Source organism: Callithrix jacchus, chromosome 5, assembly GCF_049354715.1.
Source record: "Callithrix jacchus isolate 240 chromosome 5, calJac240_pri, whole genome shotgun sequence".
Classification (NCBI taxonomy): domain Eukaryota; kingdom Metazoa; phylum Chordata; class Mammalia; order Primates; family Cebidae; genus Callithrix; species Callithrix jacchus.
Window position 1 is genome coordinate 41,307,949 of NC_133506.1, and position 20,817 is coordinate 41,328,765.

Below are 20,817 nucleotides of genomic sequence, written 5' to 3' on the forward strand. Positions count from 1 at the left end.
TGAGTTCAGGCAATCCACCCACCTCAGCCTCCCAAAGTGCTGGGATTACAGGCATGAGCCATTGCGCCTGGCCTCACAATTTTTAAGTATACAACTCAGTGGCATCATATTCACAATGTTGTGCAACCATCACCATTATCTATTTCTAAAATTCACTTCAAACAGAAATTCTGTATTCGTCAAATAACTCCCCTCTCCCCAGCCACTGGTAATCTTTAAATCTACTTTCTGTCTCTATAAATTTGCCTATTCTTGATATTTCATATAAGTGAAATCATATAACATAAATCATACAATATAATATGAACTCGTGTAAGCGAATTCATACAATATTTGTCTTTGTGTCTGGCTTATTTCACTTAGCATGTTTTCAACGTCCTTCATGCTGTAACACAGATCAGAACTTTATTCCTTTTTAAGGCTGAATGATAGCACATTGTATATACATACGACTTAAAAAAAAATCCACATTGGGTGCAGTGGCTTACACCTGTAGTCTCAGCACTTAGCTCAAGAGTTCAAGACCAGCCTGGGCAACAGAGTGAGACTCCACCTCTATATAAAAAAATTAGCCAGGTGTGGTGGCATATGGCTATAGTCCCAGCTACTTGGGAGACTGAGGAGGGAGGATTACTTAAGCCTGGGAGGTCAAGGCTGCAGTGATCTGTGATCATGCCACTGCACTCCAGACTGGGAAACAAGTAAGACCTTGTCTCAAAAAAAAAAAAATCTATTAATCTGCCGACAGACATCTGGATTGTTTTTACCTTTTGGTTATTGTGAATAGTACTGCTATGCGTATTCATGTAAAACTATCTGAGTCCCTCTTTTCAAGTCTTTTGAGTGTATACTCAGGGATGGAACTGATAGATCATATAGTTAATTCTATGTTTAACTTTTTAAGGAACTCCCAAACTGTTTTCCATGGTGGCTATACCAATTTGCATTCCTACCTGCAATTTCTGAGGGTTTCAATTTCTCCATACCTTGTCAACACTAGTTATTTTCTGTTAAAAATTTTAAAAATCATTCATATATTCAGCTAAATTTATTGAGCAGCAGCACATCTACCACTCAACAGACACTAGAAATATAAGGCTGATAAAATTACTGCTCTTACAGAGCTTTCCATTGGTTTAGTAGAACATACATAAAAAGAACTTAAAAAAAAACAAGCAGAGTAACTACATATGTACCTGTACACCGGATCTCGGGAGTCTCTCATGTCTCTGTATCTGTCGTACATGGGGTCTCGCTGATCTCGAAAATCCCTAGAGTCTCTTAGATCACGAAAGTCTCTAAGATCCCTCATGTCCCGAACATCGCCGCGCACACTCCTGCTGTCTCTGTGATCCCGCAAGTCTCTATGTCTGTGGTCCCGCAAGTCTCGGGGGTCTCGAATGTCTCTGCTGTCCCGGGCATCCCGGCCATTTCTGCCATCCCTGGACTCTCTCCTTGGACTTCCCCGAATTGGGGATCGATCACGCCTTGAATCTCGACTGTCTCCAAAGCCATAAGGATCCCTGTGGGAGGTAGCAAGAAGATGCTAAGACAAAGAAATTGAAAGTAGCCAATGCATCAGCTCTTTATAGGAGAAAGTCCCCACCCTCCAAGCATTTTTCTTTAAAACAGGGCAGCCAAACAGAACATGACTGAACATTTAAGGACAGTCATCCATCTGGTCAGCAAATAGTCCAGAGGTTGCAACATCTCAAAAGATCGGGACATCAAAAGAATGCACGACTAAAAGCCAAAGTTTTTGACTGGATAACAGTATTTATCAGACTTTCAAAGTAAAAGTGTCTTTCCACCAGACTTGCTTGAAAGAGACTTTACAAGGGGTAGAAAGTTGGAGGGACAGAGCAAGGAGGCAAGACTCATGAAGAAAAAAAGAACAAATGGCACAATCTCATAAAAGTGATCAAAGGAATTATCTTTAAAGTATGGAAAATTCACTTAACATTACGTTGGCAGGATAATAAAATTAAGGAAAAATAAGTACTACAAGATACACAAAATAAAGGATCAAAAACAACCAGTTTCTCTGTTTTGTCAGAGCTATTGAGTACTGGTATCTCTCAATCTGAGGGTTTATGCAGAACCTGATTCCTTTTTGCTCAAGATGGTTTTTAAAAAAGGAAACATGAACAGTGAAGTCACAGATATGCTTTGTCTGCTCTGATTCAATGTTCTTCATGAGACATTTCACCCCACTGGAAACTCCTCTTTAACATATTTAAAATTAAAAACTTCTGATTCCAACCCTTATCAGCCCCATTCCCCACTTTCTTACTTCTGACAAAATCATCTTCCCAGTTATCAAGTTTCAAGTTCTTGAATATTAACTATGCTTTTTCCTCCCCCAACCCAATAAAGTCACTTGTTCATTTTTTTTCATTCCCATTGGATTTGTAAGTCCAATCCAAGTCCTTATTTCTATTTTGACACCAATACATAAAACATAAAATTAAAAATCAATCTACTTGATTTCAATTAATTCAACACACAAATACCAGATTAACTATTCTAAAATGCCAACTTCTATGTTAGAAATCCTAATAAATCTGACTCCTATTTCTCCCTCTCATTTCTAATTCAACCTTCTCAAGTCTACTTCATTCTTATGCAGTATGTCTAGATCACTCACAGGACATGATCTATCTTGATATTTTTATTTATATGATTTCTATACTTGGAATATTTTTCCTGCACTAATCCAAGTGCCATCCAATCTACACAGGCAAGTTTATGTCCCGTGTCTTCCAAGAAACCTTCCCTACCCTTCCTAACTGCTGATCTCTTCTGCTTAGCTCAGGGCACCTTCTATCTGTATTACTCATCTTGATCTGGCATTTACCTTTTTACAACAACATCTTATGTCTGACCCACTTTAAGGATTACCTTCTCCGTAAAACCTGCCCTGAACTCTTGATCTTCCCCTTCCCCAACAAACATGCTCCCCTCCCAACCTTCCCATCTCTATAAATGGCACATCCACCTACTCAGTTGCACAAGCCAGGAAACTGGGTGTCATCTTTCTCTTAAAGCCTCATCCTCCCAACCATATTTCCAAATTTTCGTCATTCTTTCTCAGTTCTGCCCACTTTCCTTTATCTTCTTTGGTACCACTGAAGGCCAACGCATAATCGTTTCACCCTTAAACCACAACAAGAGCCTTCTAAAGCAGTCTATGTTTCTGCCTCTTTTCTTTCTCCTGAAAGATCACTCTACAGTTGTCTCTTACATATGTAAAACCCTCCACTGGTTTCCCACAGTATGTATTTATTTATTTTTATAGGGTGAGGTCTCACTATGTTGCCCTGGCTGGTGTGCAGCGGTTATTCACAAGTGGGATCATGAATACTACAGCACTGAACTCTTGGGCTCAAGTGATCCTACTGCCTCAGTCTCCCACGTAGCTGAACTACAGGTGTGTGCCACTGCACCAGGCTCCCAAAGTATTTAGAATTCAATCTAAAACCTCTACCAATGCAATGAAGGTCCTGAATAATATTGGCTCCTGTCTTCTCCAACCTTGTCTCAACCTCTCCCTAGTTCACCACTCTTTGCCACACTGGCCTTTCAGCTATAACTAGCCAACGTCTTTTCTAATCCCTTTACATAAGCAGCAGGAAGAGATCTATACTCATTTTCCAGGTCTTAACATATAAATATCCCCTACTCCCTGATTCTGTTAGATTCAATATAAGTTTACCTTCTGCCCCTAAAATTCTCTCATAGCATTTTGTTTTCACTTTTGCCATTTATCACAAATTGACATTACATATTTATGTCTGTCTGCCCTACTAGACTACAAGCACCACAAGGACAAAAACTATCTTACTTTGATTCTGTACTACAAACCCACTATGTAGAACAATGTCTGTTATATGACAGATGCTCTATACATATGTTGAATGAATCTTGCTCCAGTATAAACCTCTATAACTGCACTTACCATACTGTTCTGTAATTATTTTTACATGGCTTTCCTACCAAATAAGAAGTTCTCTTGAAGGCTTCATAGCTCTAGGATACAGCATATGAGTTCCGCAAATATTTAATGAACTGAATTATTCTATTAAACTGTAACCCTCTCAAGAGCAGGCAACATGTTCTGTTTATACTTTTGTCATCTAACAGAGTTACACATATTAGGTATTCATCATGTCATCACCTTGTGGAAAACCTCACTTCAGCCACATGGGCACAGCAAAAACCATTTAATTGCCTTTTTTTTTTTTTTTGCTTCCAGGAAAAATACTTGTTATATATTTTAAGGTTAACTAGCATTCCTGATTTATGGGAGCAAACATATTGTAGACCAGGGAATTTAAACGAGGATAGCTAAGCATAATTTTTCTTACTAGAATAAAGTAAAGACTAACCAAGACTCTTACTTCACCTTTCCTTATTATATAATCCTCCTAATAAGCAACATCTGATGTAGTGTGAAATGTGGGCAAATATTCAAGATCCAAAGAGAAAGGACAATTGCAAAGTGTTTTTGGATTAATGATCGGCAGATAAACCTGCCTTGGGGAGCAGTTAGAAGTAGTCATTAGAGGTGGAATCCAATTTCAAGTGTTCTTGGCAATCAGGGCTGAAATATCATGATCCGGACAGACCACAGACCATACACAAATCCTTGGGCTGGTGGAAATGAGGGTGCGGATACAAATAAGAACATGTCATAGCATGTTATTTACCACCTTAGGAGTATTTTAAGTGCTATGTTTGGTCCTCATTATTTTGAATCCATTGAAAAACCTTACTTACCTGTCAGAGTCCATCCCTGCAAGTTGACTAAAACCCTAGATTTGCACAATCTGGGTTCAATCTTCCAGTCTGAGAAGGCAAGCCCCTCCCTTTCCCTCAAATAATCTGAAGTCCATGTGCAACAAAACTACTAATTCTCTCTCAAGTGCTTTCAGGGTAAAAACGTAGAAGAGGTGATACTCACAAAAGGGAAAAGAACCAAAGGCATGGTGGAAGTAGGAACAGAGGGGATAATAATTTTCTCAAAAGGAAAGGCAAAGCCTTTTTCCTTTCTCCAAAAGATAAACACTACGGTAGACTGCTGTTCTTCTGGAGATGAAAACAAAACAAAAATACCTTTAGGGTTGGTTTAGGACCCAAACAAAGAACTCCTCAGAACAAAAGGGCTCCTGCTGCTGACCCCAACATGTTTTTCAAAACAAGACCACAGCTAACAAAAGGGTAGTAGTGTGCAGGATTCAAAGTGCAAGACAAAGCCTCCTGAGGGAGATGCTGAACCTCAGATGATAAGTGGGTTAGAATCAGGTTTCTGGAGCGTAATAAGGTTCACAATATCATCCCACAGCACCAGAGGTGTTTTACTAAAGGAACCAAATGCAGCATACCCTCAGGTACTACATCACTGGAGGATAAAAAGAAATTATCAGTGGTTAGATTTCAGCACTGGAGTCCACAAACTGAAGGCAGGTGGCAAACACAACTAAAATTCTGCTGTAAATTCCTCATATATTCAGCAGGGGGTGGAAGGCAAATACTCTTTGCCTTTAGAGGAATATAGTCACATCTCTGGGAAACATTTGAGAGTTAAGGGCGAAAGGGGTGAAGGGGAAAACAGTGGCTCTGGTGGCAAGTGATGTGCTTCTGGTAGAATGCGTCTCTTCCTGAGGGCTAAAGGGGTGTGCAGAGCAGTAGGCGTTTGACAGCCTACAGAGTAAGAACTGATAGATGATCATCTTGGAAAACGCTGATGGATTTTGAGCCCCTCCTTGGCCAGAGACTGAAACTTCACATCCAGAATGGTTTTCTTCGGCTTTGGTTCTACAGATGCTCAGGGAGGAAGACCCCTGACTTTTTCTTTCTTTTCTGCAAAGGTTAGCATCTACTTTCTTCCTTTCTGTTCACTGGAATGTCTTCCTTGGGAGAACCAGCCTTTTCCTGACCCTGAAAAATCCTTCGTTAGCTCTTCAAACTTCTGTCACAGATATACTGTCCACAAATATCATCATCTAAATGGCTGGCTGCTGTGTGATGTTGATCCCCAACCATGAGGGCTTCATGCTGTTGTTAGAAATGGCGACAACAGACTTGTGCAGAATATTGCTGTTAGATGCAAGTGGGATATGGGGTGCAATGAGATATCACACCTCACAGACCCAAATTTTATACATGCCCATGCTTTTCCTCAGCAAGCACTGATGACTTTCTTCAGCACAAACAGAACTTTCTTGTTGGTAGAGGTGGCAGTTGCTGAGAACTGATGACTTCTTCGAGTGTTAGTGCAGAGGTAATCGCAACCTGGAATCTTTCTATGGCCCACCTAGAGCTAGGGCTGTCTCACACCCAAGGAGCCAACAGTAATCAAAGGTATTAAGGCCCTGTGGATAAGCAGAAAGCATTTCAGGTCATATAAGAAACTTGTCTACAGCCAGGTTAATTCTGATAAGCCAATACCCAATGACTTTCACCAAAGAGATACCATGTTTAACATCTTTCACAAATATATGGGGGAAAATCCTCTGCAGAGCTTTGGATGTAGACAAGTTAATTCTGTTTGTCCTTCTTTAAGTCATTCAGAAATACAGTCTTACTTCTAGTACCTAGAGGCCACGTCTGCATAAGGATATGCTACAAGATCTGGACTGTCAAGGTGTTGAGCTGAAGATGGTAACTGAGACATCTCAGGTACAACCAGAATCATGATCCTGTTTTTGAAGGACTAATGCTTAGTATTGATGCTTGACAACTTGCAAGGTACTCACAGGAGTCCAATGAAGTGACCATCAAGAGTTACATGATAAGAATTCAGGCTGAAATGTGATCCAGAGTAGAAATTCCTCAAGCAGCGCTCTGTGCTTGGCTTGGCCAATATTGTCAGAATTATACACCGACAGCCGGAGTCATTAGGGAGGTGGTGCAGTGGTGCACACTTCATTACTGAACAGAGAGCAAAGCCAGCAGAACTGTGGTTTACTGAAACATTTGAAGAGGTGATAATCCTGTGAAAACTCCCAAAGATACCTAGGTAAGTCCAGCAAAATAAGGTGTTATAAAGGTCTTTCCAGTGTGCTTATACTAATATTCTTATTAAATGCAAAAAGTGCTAAAAATGTAGAGGTCTAACTTAAGGAAATATTTGCCATAGGCAGTGTTTTTTTTCCCGTGAATGATGTATCCCTACGGCTGCATCAAACACAAAATGATTAGGGCTGCCAAATGAAGGCAGTTTGTTGTTAAATACTGATACAGTTGGAGTTATCTCAAGGTTTTGACTGGAAGCACGCATCCAAAGGAGGTACCCAGTGTTCACCCTCAGTTAAATGATTTGCCCCTTCTAGGTTAATTACTCGCCTGTCTTGGCTACTCTTTGTAATTTATGTCTGCCCTACTGGTATATCTTAAGAGATAAAGTATGATCGGAACAATGATTAAAATGTTAGTGCTCTATTTAAAATACAATATTAAACGTCTTTTTTTAAGGTAAAAAATTGGGATTTTTGAATACAATATTAAATTTGTCTTTTTTTAGGGTAAAAAACTAGGATTCTTAGCTCAGATTTTAGATGGAGTTACTAATTGTGACCATCCTTCTTCCCTGAAGCAAATAAACATGACTGTATGGAACTTCATCATGTTAAATAACATGCTGAGGAACCCAGCTAGGGACCTATCACCAAAGGGAAGATGGAATGGAATTTGTTAATGGAATTTGAATTAGCCTAACTGCCCCTCCTGTTGATTATAAAGTAGGAAGTCACTACCCTATCCACACCACCAAATGACCTCATTTTAAAATTTATTTCTCAGGAAGGTGATACTTTAAAAGGCATTAAAGGTGATTTGTAAATTTATATATTTGGTAAAGAGCTCATGTTATTTTTTTAGACAGGATCTCTCACTCTACTGCCCAGGCTGAAGTGCAGTGGTGCGATCACAGCTCACTGCAGCCTCAACCTCCTGCACTCAAGTGATTCTCCCGCTTCAGCCTCCCCAGTAACTGGGACTACAGGCAAGAGCCACCATACCTGGCCATTTTTTGTAGAGATGGGGTTTCACCATTTGGCCCAAGCTGGTCTCGAACTCCTGAGCTGAAGTGATCTGCCCACCTCAGCCTCCCAAAGTGTTGGGATCATAGGTATGAGCCGCACCTGGCTAGAAGCTCAGTTTATAAGGCCCTCTCCAATGCTGTCTATATGTTTGTTTGTGTGGGGACTATCATTAAAAAGGAAAACAAAAGCATAAAACTATTTCTAGATTGGGGTGAAATTAATATTTTAAATTTAATGCTCTGGCAATGGCTATTACTAGGTTCCAACCAGGGATGTTGGTCATTCTCCAACACTGCTATGTTTGTTGAATATCTACAACCAACTGGAAATGTTAAAAGCATTTGGTTAAGTATCATTAACAGAATGATATAAAATACCCTTCTCAATCCATAACAGAAACAGGATCTACTCTCTATTCTGCAATGTGGCTTGTTTATTTTTATTTTTTGCCTGTGGAAACAGACAGACATTACCCAGAGATCACCAAAGATCACCATATATCATGGAGACAACAGAGAAGGGGAGGATTTTACTAGTGGGGTCCGAGTCTCTTCTAGTTACAAATTCCACACTCCTGCTAAGTCACCATGAAACACACACGTTAGCGTTCTTTGGAAACTAGATACACACCGTATGTCCCTTTCAACCCACCTGGCGACTAAAGCTTCTAATGGGAACCCTGTATTTCTGACCATTAGATGCAACTCTTCTCCACCTATATTCCATTCTGTACTAAGAAAATAAGGAGCAATACTGATACGACCACCCAAGATCTGTGGCAGTTAGATGAAGGCTATTGAAAGCAGACATATACAGAACTGCTGAAGTTCTGCAGAATTTGTTTATGCTCTTCAGGATACTCACACATATACACAAATCAATCAACAGAGAATTTATCTGCGAGCTGTAGGCATTCCTTAGAGAGAACAGACAGAATACCTATTTACATGCCCACTTCTGCAGTGAAACCAACCAATGGCCAGGGAATCCACACATGATTGCTGTGGCACAGCTGTAGCTATGGTATTGGATTCAACTCCGCTGCCCAGGCAGAGAGGACAAAGAATCCAAATGAATGAAATCAGCAGCATTACCTTGCCCTTAGGGTCTGCTTAAACTCTGCAGAGTGGGCATGCATAATCTATTCCCCGTAGCCACAACTTCACATCCAAGTAAGAGTACATACATGAAACATATAGTGGCCATTCTTTCCTGTAAGTCGGTAACAAAATACAGGTGTTTTTGTCCAAAAGCAGGACAGCTCTATGTTATGCATAATGCTCAATTAATTGGGTTCCCAAGTGGAGCTACCAGTACAGACGAGGATTCACTATACGCAATGCTGTCCAGTTCACTGTGGTATGTTGTTTAAGTATGCTTCTGGGGAAAACTGGCTTTTTTAATTAGAGGCAAGGCAAAATCCATTAATCTACTTGGGCCTCGAAGAGACACTAGATATGAAATATATCATTTGTATGAAATATATCATATCTCTCTGCCCTCTACACAAAACTGCATCCACTGTGTGCTGTTATGGGGCTAGAACATTTGAATATAATATCCTTATTTTTGGTGTAAATGGTAACACTAATAAAGCTCTTCTTTGAGAGAAGGGACCAATTTAATGTGTATCTTGAGGGAACACCCCAGGATTATTTTTTTTTTTATACACTGGAAGGAAGAATATATTGGGAAAACACCCTTGACTTCCGTGAAAGCTAAGAAAAAGGGAGACTTTCGAGAGGTGGAGTGTTTTGCCCTTTTTATTTCCCCTCAAACAGGTAACCCAAGTATGTAAGCAAACCGGGGATCTGCAGCACAGGCACAGCAGCAATCTCTCAAGCAGCACTTTCCGTAAACCTGGGTTAACATCTGGACCGGCAGCCATTTGGAATGAAGAGTCGAATCTCTGCTGCCCACTGCAGTGCAGCATGGCATACACCAACAACTCTGGGGCACTCCTTCTGCTCTGGAGGCTCCCATTGACAGGTGAGCTGGGGACAGACAGAGGTTTATCCTCTTCCAATTGCCTGCAACTCATGTTGCAAGCTGAACTTGCTGGATTTGCCACCGAAAACACAAAGCTTCCTCTGTATCTCCTGATGTATGTTTAAAAAAAGCAGCAAGGCCCTTCACACAAGGTTCATGTTCTTATTGTTTGCTTGAGCGTTTCACTTGTTGGGGGGAAGAAAAGACCTTTGGTGTACGAAGCTGGGCTTAACTCCCCAGAGCCCAACTCTCCCAAGGTAACTCACGGCTTCAGGGTACTTTACCTTCGTGTGGGGCTGGGTCTTGATGGAGCCGTATTCATATTTCTTCTTTCCGCTGCCTTATTAATATCTGAAAAGAATAATCAACCCATCTGTTCAATGCTACGGAATAAAAACAAGATCATCAGCATAATTCAAATGAAAGCAACAACAACAAAAAACTACAATGACAACCAGATGGTGTAAGAAAAGCCATTCAGCAGAGACACACCGTCACTCGGGCAATTTTTATTACTGAGTTAAGGTAGTACATTGTCATGGCTTGGTAAGAAATGTTTCCTTAGTTTTCTAGTTAACACGTAATCTGTGTTAAACTAATTATGTCAATGTTTGAACACTCTGCCAAACCCTAGACCTGACATATTCCCTCCAATGGGAGGGGGGAGGTTGTTTTCTAACCTCTTGGAAAGCAGCTGTAAGATTCTTTTTGTGACGAAGAAAGTCGAGGGAAGGTAAGGAGAGTTTAAAAAACAAAAGAGCAAAGGCAAATAATTCTATTTTATGTTACTAAGAAGCAAGAGCTGGATTTCATTGTCCTAAAACTTCCAATATCCCATGAAGTAGGGCCTCCTGATAAGTGTTGATTTCTATTGGATAGAATCTTCCAGAATAACATGCAGAAAATTAATTTTTTTTAAATAAACAAATAAGACGACCTGTTAACATCTACAACCTTCACAGACGGATAACCAAGAATAAGGATTGGCATTTGGTATAGCAGAGTTAGGTAATACAATACTTCTCAGAAGGTATTTTCATGAGAGAAGGCTGGCATATAAAACTAGGTATGGGAGAAAAGGGGAATCACATAAGCTTAAAGCAAAGCAAATGTGTATAGTTAAAGCCTGCTTTGCTAAAAACAAAACATACCTGCTTTACAAAAATGAAAGTGAATAAAAACACCACATATTAAGAAATCTATGCCCCAAAAGAATACCTAACAATGTTTATATGACTTAAAGCTAAATAAATACATTACAAATTTCACACTTCAGAGGAAGAAATAGAACTGCTTTCTGCTACAATATAGGTTATTCCCCTTTTTCCATATTAAGCAATTAAGTGTATCTAATGACATCAAATGTTATTATGCAGTACTCACATAATTCGAGTGCTTTAAAATAATAATTACGTATTTTAAAAATCCCAACCAGATTACTATCACATGGAAGACCACAGCAATAAAAGAAACTTAGAGGTCTGGTACAGATTTTACGCTGCTATGTTGCTAACTTTTGAGTTCCTGTTCAAATGAGGGTAGTCTTTAATTCCATTTTAAATCAGAAGTCTCTGTTTTGTCTAGAATGGCTTCTGACAAAACTGAAGATAATATAAAGCTAAATAGAGAAGCATACCTTACATTGCTTCTTAGCTTTTCAACTAAGCAGACACAAGATATAATCCTTCTATTTTAAAAAAACCTGAAAAGATTTTCTATATAAGACTTGGTCAGTAATATTTGACCATAGCTTTTGCATGTACTAGCACAAAGTACAGTCACAAATGACAACTCTTAAAGTTGATAATGGTCTAAATTACAAATTATATAATGACAGGCCTTATAGGAAATACCTAGTTCTATTATACATAATTGTGAAGAATACTAGTTCAGGTTTAGGACTTACTGAATCTGTTAACTTACTTTGTACCACTTTCTAATTATAGGTTGGCTATGATTCAGAGAGAAATATAGTATCTTTGAGTATTTAAGTAGTTTTCAAGGTGTCTCTGGAATACACTGGTTGTGTATTAAGATTAAAATATATATATATAACAACTTCAGCAGGAGTTCATGTATTATTAAATGGCCTTGTGAATAAAGAAAACTCACATCTAAACACTTGACTAGACCCAGCAAACATTCAGGTGAGAGTACAACACATATAGTATTACTTTAATTGGCAAGTTTCTATTACCAATAATTTGCTGTCTACATACAAAAAAGAATATTACATTGTGTAATTATAGCCAGTTTTGTGAGTTTCCCCTACAGGACTGGGGAAATCACATGGTCATGTATATTTTATCTTTAGGACCTGTTCTAGTTTAGAATGAAGGACATACATATTTTACTTTGAAGCTGGTGAAATCTTTTTGTAATTACTTGAAAAGTTAAAGAACATTCAAGATTACATCTTTAAAGCATTCTGATTGTAATTTGCCTCCTAGTATCTGTTTTCATTGGGCAGTCCAAAGCATTTATATTTGGATGGCGTGTGATGTTTCTTCTGCAAAAACAAGAATTCTCAGATCAATGTCTTATTTTAGGGGTTAGTAAATTTTCAATGTGGTATGTCAAACGTTTGTTTATTCATCGCTATTTAAGAGTTGCTTAAACTTCCATCTTGGCTGATGTATGGAGAAAATGAGACCTGGAATTTTTTTTTTTCTATCTAATAGAATTGCTCAGATTAGGGTAGGGCTGGGGAGTTTTCAGTGAGAGTTGTAAAAACACAATCACCAACATTACTGTCAATCCCCACACACCCCAAAAACCCTAACACGTGTGCACACAGAACTCATGGAAAAATCCATGAGTTCAGAAATACAGAAGAATAAATAATTTCAGGGAGCTAATCAGGTAGAACAAAGATTTAAGGAGTCAAGAAAAGCTTGCCTCATCCAAATTTTTTGTCACAGAATTTGAAAACCTGTCAATTGGAGGCAGGGGGTTTATTCAAACAAGTTTTTCTTTGAAAATGCAAATACCGGGACTGCTAAAGCACCAACTCAGGGCTTTATATAAAAGGAAGATACCAGAAAATAATCCAGAAAACATGTAGGAAATGAGCAGAACCGTTTTAAACCACAAAAGAACGTGGTGAAGAATTCCCAAAGACACAATATCTAATCTAATCTAGTCTTATTTTGTATTAATTAATCAGATTATTTTCTCCTAAATCCTTACAGAGAGATATAATCAACATCAAGGAAATAGAAATGTTGTTACTATAAAGAAGGGAAAAAAGGTAGAAAGACAATTGGGTGATCTTTCTGACATTAGATGGGGAACTATGATTGGAGAAATGAATCAACAAGAGGGCAGTGGCAACTTGGGAATCTCTTTCCAAGGAGAGGTATAATGTCTCCTCTGTATAGAAAAGGGAAGAAATGGTACTTCTTTCCCCTTCTGCTGTACTTAGTCTGGCCAACTGCCCTTTAGACTAAAAGTCCTCTCTCAGTGTCTTCTCCACTTCAGTTTGGGCGATACTTCCATACTTTGTTAATTATATTAGCAATGTGAATGCCATTCAAAATCATCATAATCACCATGAAGTGCTTAATCTCGGCCTGAATATTTATAGTTTCCAAGTGGTGGTCTGAAAACAGTTAAAAGCACTTCTCAGTTAAGAATTTTTAGACAAGAAAAAGAGCTTTACATACAAGGGAAAAAACTGGAAAATAATCTAGAAGACATGCTGCAAATGGCAGAACCATTGTAAACTACAAAAGAATGGGGTGAAGAACTCCCAAACAAGTACACAATATCTAATCTACAATTTTATTTTAGACTCATATGCCAGACAGGGCTCACACCATGGTCCTTGGATAATGCTATAAACAAAAATGCATGTTTCTTTCATTCATGGTACCAAGAACTACTTTGTTCTACCTACTTTTTAATTGGATCATTATAAAACAACTCTTTTCACCTTAAAACCAAGTTTTATAGTTCACAAGCTACAGCCACAGAAAACAATGAGGACTAGGAATAACAAGAGCAGTGCTAAACAAAATTTACAGGAGGCCCTCTTTGGACTGAACTCCTGAACTAGGCCCAACAGGCCAAACCAAACTCATGATGAAGTTCCACACTACCAAGCCAAGACAAAGCTCTTTATCTGACGTTCTGCAAAATCAGGAGATAAAGAACCCAAGTCAACACAAACAGGCCAGTTTCAGTCAGCATGATAAGGAAGTCTGCACTGCTTTATGCTTCACAAGAAGGTAACTTTGAAATGACCAATCCACTTTCTGTTCCTTGTCTCTGCTTTCCTTAGCCCCCTTTTCTGTTTATAAAGCCAAACTCCTCTGCTCATCTCATCGGAACACTTGTTCTATTTTATAGAATGAGGTGTTGCTTGATTCTAGAGTTACAAATAAAAGCCAATTAAGATCTTTAAACTAAGTGTGTTGTAATTTTGTCTTTTGACAGCCACATGAACCACAATGCTTAGTGACAGCACCACCATTAGCTGTTGAAAGAACCCTGAAGCCTATACTGTTTTACTAACTGACTGCAAATGACATAAAACTCCCTAAAAGGCTTAGTTGAAAACCAGCTAACAATCAGGAATTACTAAAGTGGAATTACATGCTGATAAAGATATTGCCACTTGGAAAACCATACTGACAAGACAGCGAATATCACACATTAAATCCCCCAAATTGGTAGGGGAAATGACAAGATTCCTCACTAAACTACATCTATGAAGACAACTTTGATAATATATTGCAACATCAGGGATATTGTAATGAGTTATATTGTAACAAGTCAAGGATAAGAGAATGCTATGCTTGCTCTTTCTAAATCAACCCTTGAAGCTCACTTTGAATACTATAATTTCCCTCACATTTAATTATTTCCTTTATTCTCTAATTAAAATAATTATTACATCTTTAACTGTATTAGAATATTGTTCCTGGGAACAGAAATAGGGAAACAATAGTTTATACTTACAGAACGCTTACTTTGTCCCTGAGCCTGTGTACTAAGAATATTATGTGCAATATTTCATTCAATCCTTTTACAACTCTTGCAGTCAAGTACTACAATTTCTACTTTACAAATGAGAAAATTGGAAGTTTAGAGAAATTAAGTGACAGGCCACACAATCATCAGGACGCAGAGCTGAGACTCAGACCCAGGTCTTTCTCATACCAGAGTACTTAAACACTATGCTATGCCGCCTCCAACAGGGAGTGGAAAGATACGCTTTCCATTTAGAATATTCTTGCTAGGACTCCCTGATCACAACACTGATGGAACCTGGAAAAGGTCCAGTCTATGCTAGACACTCCATTGCTTAAATGCCCCAGAGATGCCCAATAGGGTAGGACCTATTTATTCAATGACCACTTCAGCTTCTATTACCCCAAACTACCATGTTTCTGGGGTTTGCTAGCAACATTCACTACTATTCTTCAGACAAAAAGTATCAACATTTAATTTCCTACCCTTCTTATTCTTTTAAGAAATGAGCACTTGGCTGGGGATAGCAAATCTGAGCTGCGGTCCTACTTTGGGAAATGTACTCAAGTCATTTGATTTCTCTGAATCTGTATTTCCTTTCTGACAAAATGGATATTCTGCCTGTGTTAGCTATGTTGACTCAAGGAGAAAAATCAGCTGAGATAAAACTATTTTGGATTTGCAAAGGTTGAGCTAATCTAAACTACTAAAAAAAGAGTCTGAGCTGCAAAAATTTTAAAATACAGATTTATTTAAGACTAGCAATTTTTCAACTAAACTGTACAAGTAGAGAACAAGCAATGAATCTAAAAAGGATAGCTTATAATTAATACAGTGAATGCTTCACTGATTCATAATGTCAAATGCCTACTATGTTTCACACATGCCCCAGGCCTTACACATGTGAAAATGACAAGGCTAAAGTCCTTGCCTTAACGAAGTTCATTTTCTAAAAGGACTGGCTCTCAGCTCTGCTGTCCAGGCTGGAGTGCAGTGGCTCAATTATAGCTCCTTGCAGTCTCAAACTCCTAAACTCAAGTGATCTCCCTGCCTTAGCTTCCTGAGTAGCTGGGACAACAGGTATGCACCACCATATCCAGCTGATTTTTTTTTTTTTTTTTTTTTTAAGAGATAAGTCTCCCTATGTGCCCAGGCTGGTCTTAAACTACTGGGCTCAAGTGATCCTCCCACCTCAGCCTCCCAAAGTGTGCCACCATGCCTGGCCTGGAGTTCACTGTTTAATAAAGGAGAGGCACAAGTACACAGATAATTACAATATAATCTAAAGTGGGATTATGGCAGAGATAATGGAGTCCTAATTTTGTGTATGTGTGTGGCAGGCAAGAGGAGCAAAGCAGAGAGGAGACTGGGAAGAACGTGTGTATGAAGCGGGTGGGGGTGAATGGGAGGGGGAGTAGGCAGGGAAGGCTAAAAAATAACATTTAAACTGGGTCCTGGGGAATGAGTGGGAGTTTACCAGAAAAAGAAAAGTCATCCCAGCAGCACATACAAAGGTAAAGGAATGGTGTGAAGGACACATCAAATTACAAAAACTACAGGAAGTCTAGTGTTGCGAACCTGGGGATAGGAGGAAGAAAAGAGAAGAAAGACATGAAGCCAGAGTTAGACCAGATCCAGACAGCAAAACATTTTACTATGGAAAAGGAAGCTCAAAGCAAGAAGGTCTATTAGGGGGCTATAAACTGTACTACCACAAGGTCTCAATGAAGCCAAATTAATGAAACTTTATGTATATCCCAAAATGAGGTGAGGGAGTATTTAAATGTAAGACATTCAAAATATTGCCCATTATAGTAACCTTCCTCAAAGACCATTGATTTGACACGGGAGAAAAAAAAATGGAAAAAACCATGATTTTATTTTCAATAAAGAGCTCCCAAGTAGTTAGGACTACAGGTTCATGCACCACCACATCTGGCTGGTTTTTTTTTTTTTTGTTTTTTTTTTTGGTAGAGACAGGGTCTCACTATGTTGCACACAGGTTGGTCTCAAACTTCTATCAAAAGAGATCTTCCCACTTCAGCCTCCCCAAATGTTGGGGTTATAGTATGAGCCACATACCCAGCCTTAAGACACTTTATAGAACTAAAGGTATAAGACAAGACACTCTTTTTTTAAAGGCAACTAAAGCTGCCCTGATCCTTGCCTAAAGTTGTCTGGTCTTTACACAGGCTATCTGGAAAAGTTCTGATTCTTATGAGGTACATTATTTCCTTAATATAAAATTGGTCTAGTTGACCCATTATCTCTTAAGTGAAGGATAAAAAATGACGATGACCATCCCTATAAATATTAATATCCGGTAGTAACAAAACCACCATTTAAAAAGCAGTTTCTTAAAAGGCAGTGAAGGGCCAGGTGTGGTAGCTCATGCCTGTAATTCCAGCACTTTGAGAGGCCGAGGCGGATGGATCACCTGAGGTCAGGAGTTGGAGACCAGCCTGGCCAACATGGTGAAACCCCATCTCTACTAAAAATACAAAAATTAGTCAGATGTGGTGGTGGGTGCCTGTCATCCCAGCTACTTGGGAGACTGAGGCAGAATTGCTTGAACCCGGAAGGTAGAGGTTGCAGCGACTCACGATCTTAGCTCATAAGATGACTGGCAGGAGAAATAAGTTAGTATTTACCATTACTAAGAGTAACAGTGACTTTAGGAATAGAAGTTTCATTCTTCATGTGGGTAGTCAAAAACAAGGGAACAATGTAAACTGAAGGGAATAAAAACTTTAATATATTTCCTGTGAAGATTTTCCACTCTTAAAAGCACAACTAAATGTCATTAATTCTCATAGTAGTAAAACATTACACAAAGGCACTGCCATCTGCAGGTCATAAACATGGACTGCTTGCAATGAAGTTTCAAACCATTAAATATTTTCTCATCAGACTTCTAAAGAGTCTATCCAAAAGTTGTTTATTCTGGCCAGGCGTGGTAGTTCCACCTATAATCCCAGCACCTCGGGAGGCGGAAGCAGGCGAATCACCTGAGGTCAGGAGTTCGAGACCAGCCTGACTAACAAGGGGAAACCCTCCCCTGACTCTCTACTAAAAACACACAATTAGCTGGGCATCGTGGTGCATGCCTGTGATCCCACCTACTCGGGAGGCTGAGGCAGGAGAATCAAATGAACCTGGGAGGCGGAGGTTGTGGTGAGCCAAGATCACGCCATTGCTCTCCAGCCTGGGTGACAAGAGCGAAATTCCGAAACTCTGTCTTAAAAAAAAAAAAAAAAAAGGTTGTTTCTTCTTAGCTCTCAAGCACTGGTAGATGAGATTCCATTTGCTGAAATTCTGAAACGGATGCCGCAGTTAAATCAAATTCTCAGAAATGTGAAGAAAATGACCTTAGCCTTATGTAAATTCTACATCGTGATCATACCAAGGTAACCCCAAACAAATATGTTTTTAGCAGGGGGATTTTTTTCTGCAGCCTTTGAGAGGAGGGGAATAAAACTTGAATAAGCCTGAACCAATTTATCCGACTTTCCTTTCAATGAATTAAATTAAATCTGCTCTTATTCACATAAACCGATCTTATGAACACACTATTAACTTACAAATAAGTTAATCTGTCAATGCCTCCTTTAAACGTGCGGTGTTCACAGGCATTCAACATTGAGCATACAGAATCTAGAAAAATACCTTCCAATGAACCTTGCAACATGGATTCTCTAGTAAGTATATTCTACAAGGAAAATCAGTGATTCTAAGTTTAGGTTAAGAGAAGTGTCAGGTTTCAAAGGCCATTCGAAGAGAGACAGATGAGCTAAAGGAAAAGCAAAGAAATCAGAATAAAGGAAGAAATGGATGTTAACAAACAGCCAAGTGATTTCTAATATCCACAATGCAAAGCATGGGCTTTACTGGTTCCAAAAAGTCGACACAAAGTTAGTTTTCACACCCAGACTGACTCATAGAGAAAACATTAAATTAAGAGTTGTCAAAACTTACAAAAGCTTCCCCAGCATTTGTAGAAACATCTTTTTATGAGCCATCAGGGGGTTACGACATCACAACGGAGGCACACCCGGTGCACTTGAGCGGATAGTTCTTGCAGTTCCCTGGGACTAACACTTTTAAGTCAGCAATGACAAGAGTTTACAACAAGAAAGCTGTTATGTCATTATCCCCTAAGATCCTAGGGCATTTCACAGAATCTGTTATGCTCAGGGAAACAGGGTGCAAGCCAGAAGAACCACAATTAATCCCATACTCCTAGAGCAGCGTTTCCCAAAGTGTGGAACGCAGAGTAATTTCAGGAGGAACAAGGACACACCGTTTATTTTAACAGACAAATATTTATTTTTTTATAAGCATTAAAAGAATAACTGGCTTTCCAGTACCCGGTTTGTGATTAAGTTGCCGCCTTAAATATATTTAAGGAGAAAAAAAGTGTCAGTTTAAATAAAAAAAAAAAAAAAGTAACATTTGATAAATAGCAGTACAGATGGTCCACGGACATAAAGATGCAACGCGAGGCTGAAATGTGGGCAACGCCGTCCTTAGAAACGCCGGGAGCCCGGAAAGCCGGCCGAATCGGGCGCTGGCGCTGAGCTATGTGGTAACCCCAGGCACAGTTCCTCTCCCAGTTCTCTGCGCCTGGGGTCCGCGCCTATAAAACGCGTGGGGTGTCACATGACAAGGAGACACCCCCAAGATGTGGTCAGGGGGGGCGAGGCGGTGGCGGGGAACAGCGCTCCGTACACCGCTCGGCGTTGCACACCCGAAGAACACCCGATGCCACGGGTCGCCTTCACCCGGGTTCGAATCCCGACTGCGCCACTGACTCGTTGAGGAACCGCGGGCGAGCGACTCCACCGATTCGACAAGGGGGTGTGGGGTGTGCGGCTCAACCAAACAGAGAAACCTTGAGGATTCCTAGTGACCGTTCGTGCTCAAACAGGCGGCTGCGGTGCGACACCGCCCATTTGCGTCCGCCGCAGAGGACCACAGGCCGCCGCCGCTGGCCGGGCCTGGGCCTGACGGGAACCGGAGGCGGCCGCGCCCAGCACCGGGCATGCGCAGCCCCGCGCGCACCCGGAGAGGAGCTGAGGCCGTGGCCGCGCGTCGAGTGGGCCTTCCCGCCTCAGCCTCACCGTCCGGCCACGCAACCCCCCCAAATAACCTCCTGCCCGTCAGCCCGACGCCTCGGCTGACGGCCACCGCTTCCCGGCACTCACCGCTACCAGCGCGGCGGGCTCCCAGCCGCTCCTTCGCCTCAGGCCCACCGCTGCCGCCTCCTCGTCTGCCCACCTGCCCGCCGTAGGACAAAGGCGCCACCAACCGACCGGCGCGGGCACGAGGCAATGGCGGCCGGGTGGAGAGTGGAGATGGGGGCAGAGGGCGCGCACGCAGCGGCAGGCGCGGCACTGTCGCAAGAGCGCACGGGTTTACGGCAGGGCTGAGTTGGAGCGTTGATCTCCTTGGCAATGAAGGCCGAGAAGTGGCTCTCCGGCGGCGGTTGAAAACGCAAGAGGTTGCCTAGCAACAGCGTCCTAGGCTGAGAATTGGCCCCACGGTATTCCTACAGTCCCCGCCCCGGAGTACTTTCCTTCTGTTTTCAGAGCACATTCCCTCTTCCTTAACTGTGGGAATAGAACATTCAAATCCCCAAATACCTTGATTTAGTCTTGCATAAAACTGAAAACAAAAACCCCAATTACCTATACGCGCGTGTATTGGAGAATATACATATGATCCTGTAACCTCCAGATCGCAAGGAACAAAGAGAGCAGAAAGGTGGAGAAAATGTTTTATTTAAATTTACATTTAAATAGGCTCTGTA

General features: G+C 40.5%; 1 protein-coding gene and 1 long non-coding RNA gene across 5 annotated transcripts in view; both read right to left on the reverse strand.

The window, feature by feature from the left end:
* The window catches only part of NCOA5 (nuclear receptor coactivator 5), a 29,177-nt gene extending 8,819 nt beyond the window's left edge, over positions 1 to 20,358 (reverse strand). For 2 of the 4 annotated variants that reach the window (XM_002747610.7, XM_035298742.3), the window contains exons 1-3: positions 20,213 to 20,358; positions 10,319 to 10,385; positions 1,197 to 1,523 (exon numbers count right to left, since the gene is read on the reverse strand). In XM_002747610.7, coding sequence (XP_002747656.1) covers positions 1,197 to 1,523; positions 10,319 to 10,356 — 365 coding nt within the window. In that variant the 5' untranslated portion in view covers positions 10,357 to 10,385; positions 20,213 to 20,358. The remainder of the gene's footprint in view (positions 1 to 1,196; positions 1,524 to 10,318; positions 10,386 to 20,212) is intronic. The other 2 variants (XM_008996045.5, XM_078371788.1) reach the window with 1 other exon arrangement.
* On the reverse strand, positions 5,849 to 7,017 carry LOC144582482 (uncharacterized). Its single transcript, XR_013535217.1, has 2 exons — positions 6,759 to 7,017; positions 5,849 to 6,374 (listed from the first exon to the last, which is right to left on the reverse strand). It is a non-coding gene; the product is annotated as an uncharacterized LOC144582482 (long non-coding RNA).
* Positions 20,359 to 20,817: the final 459 nt, after the last annotated feature.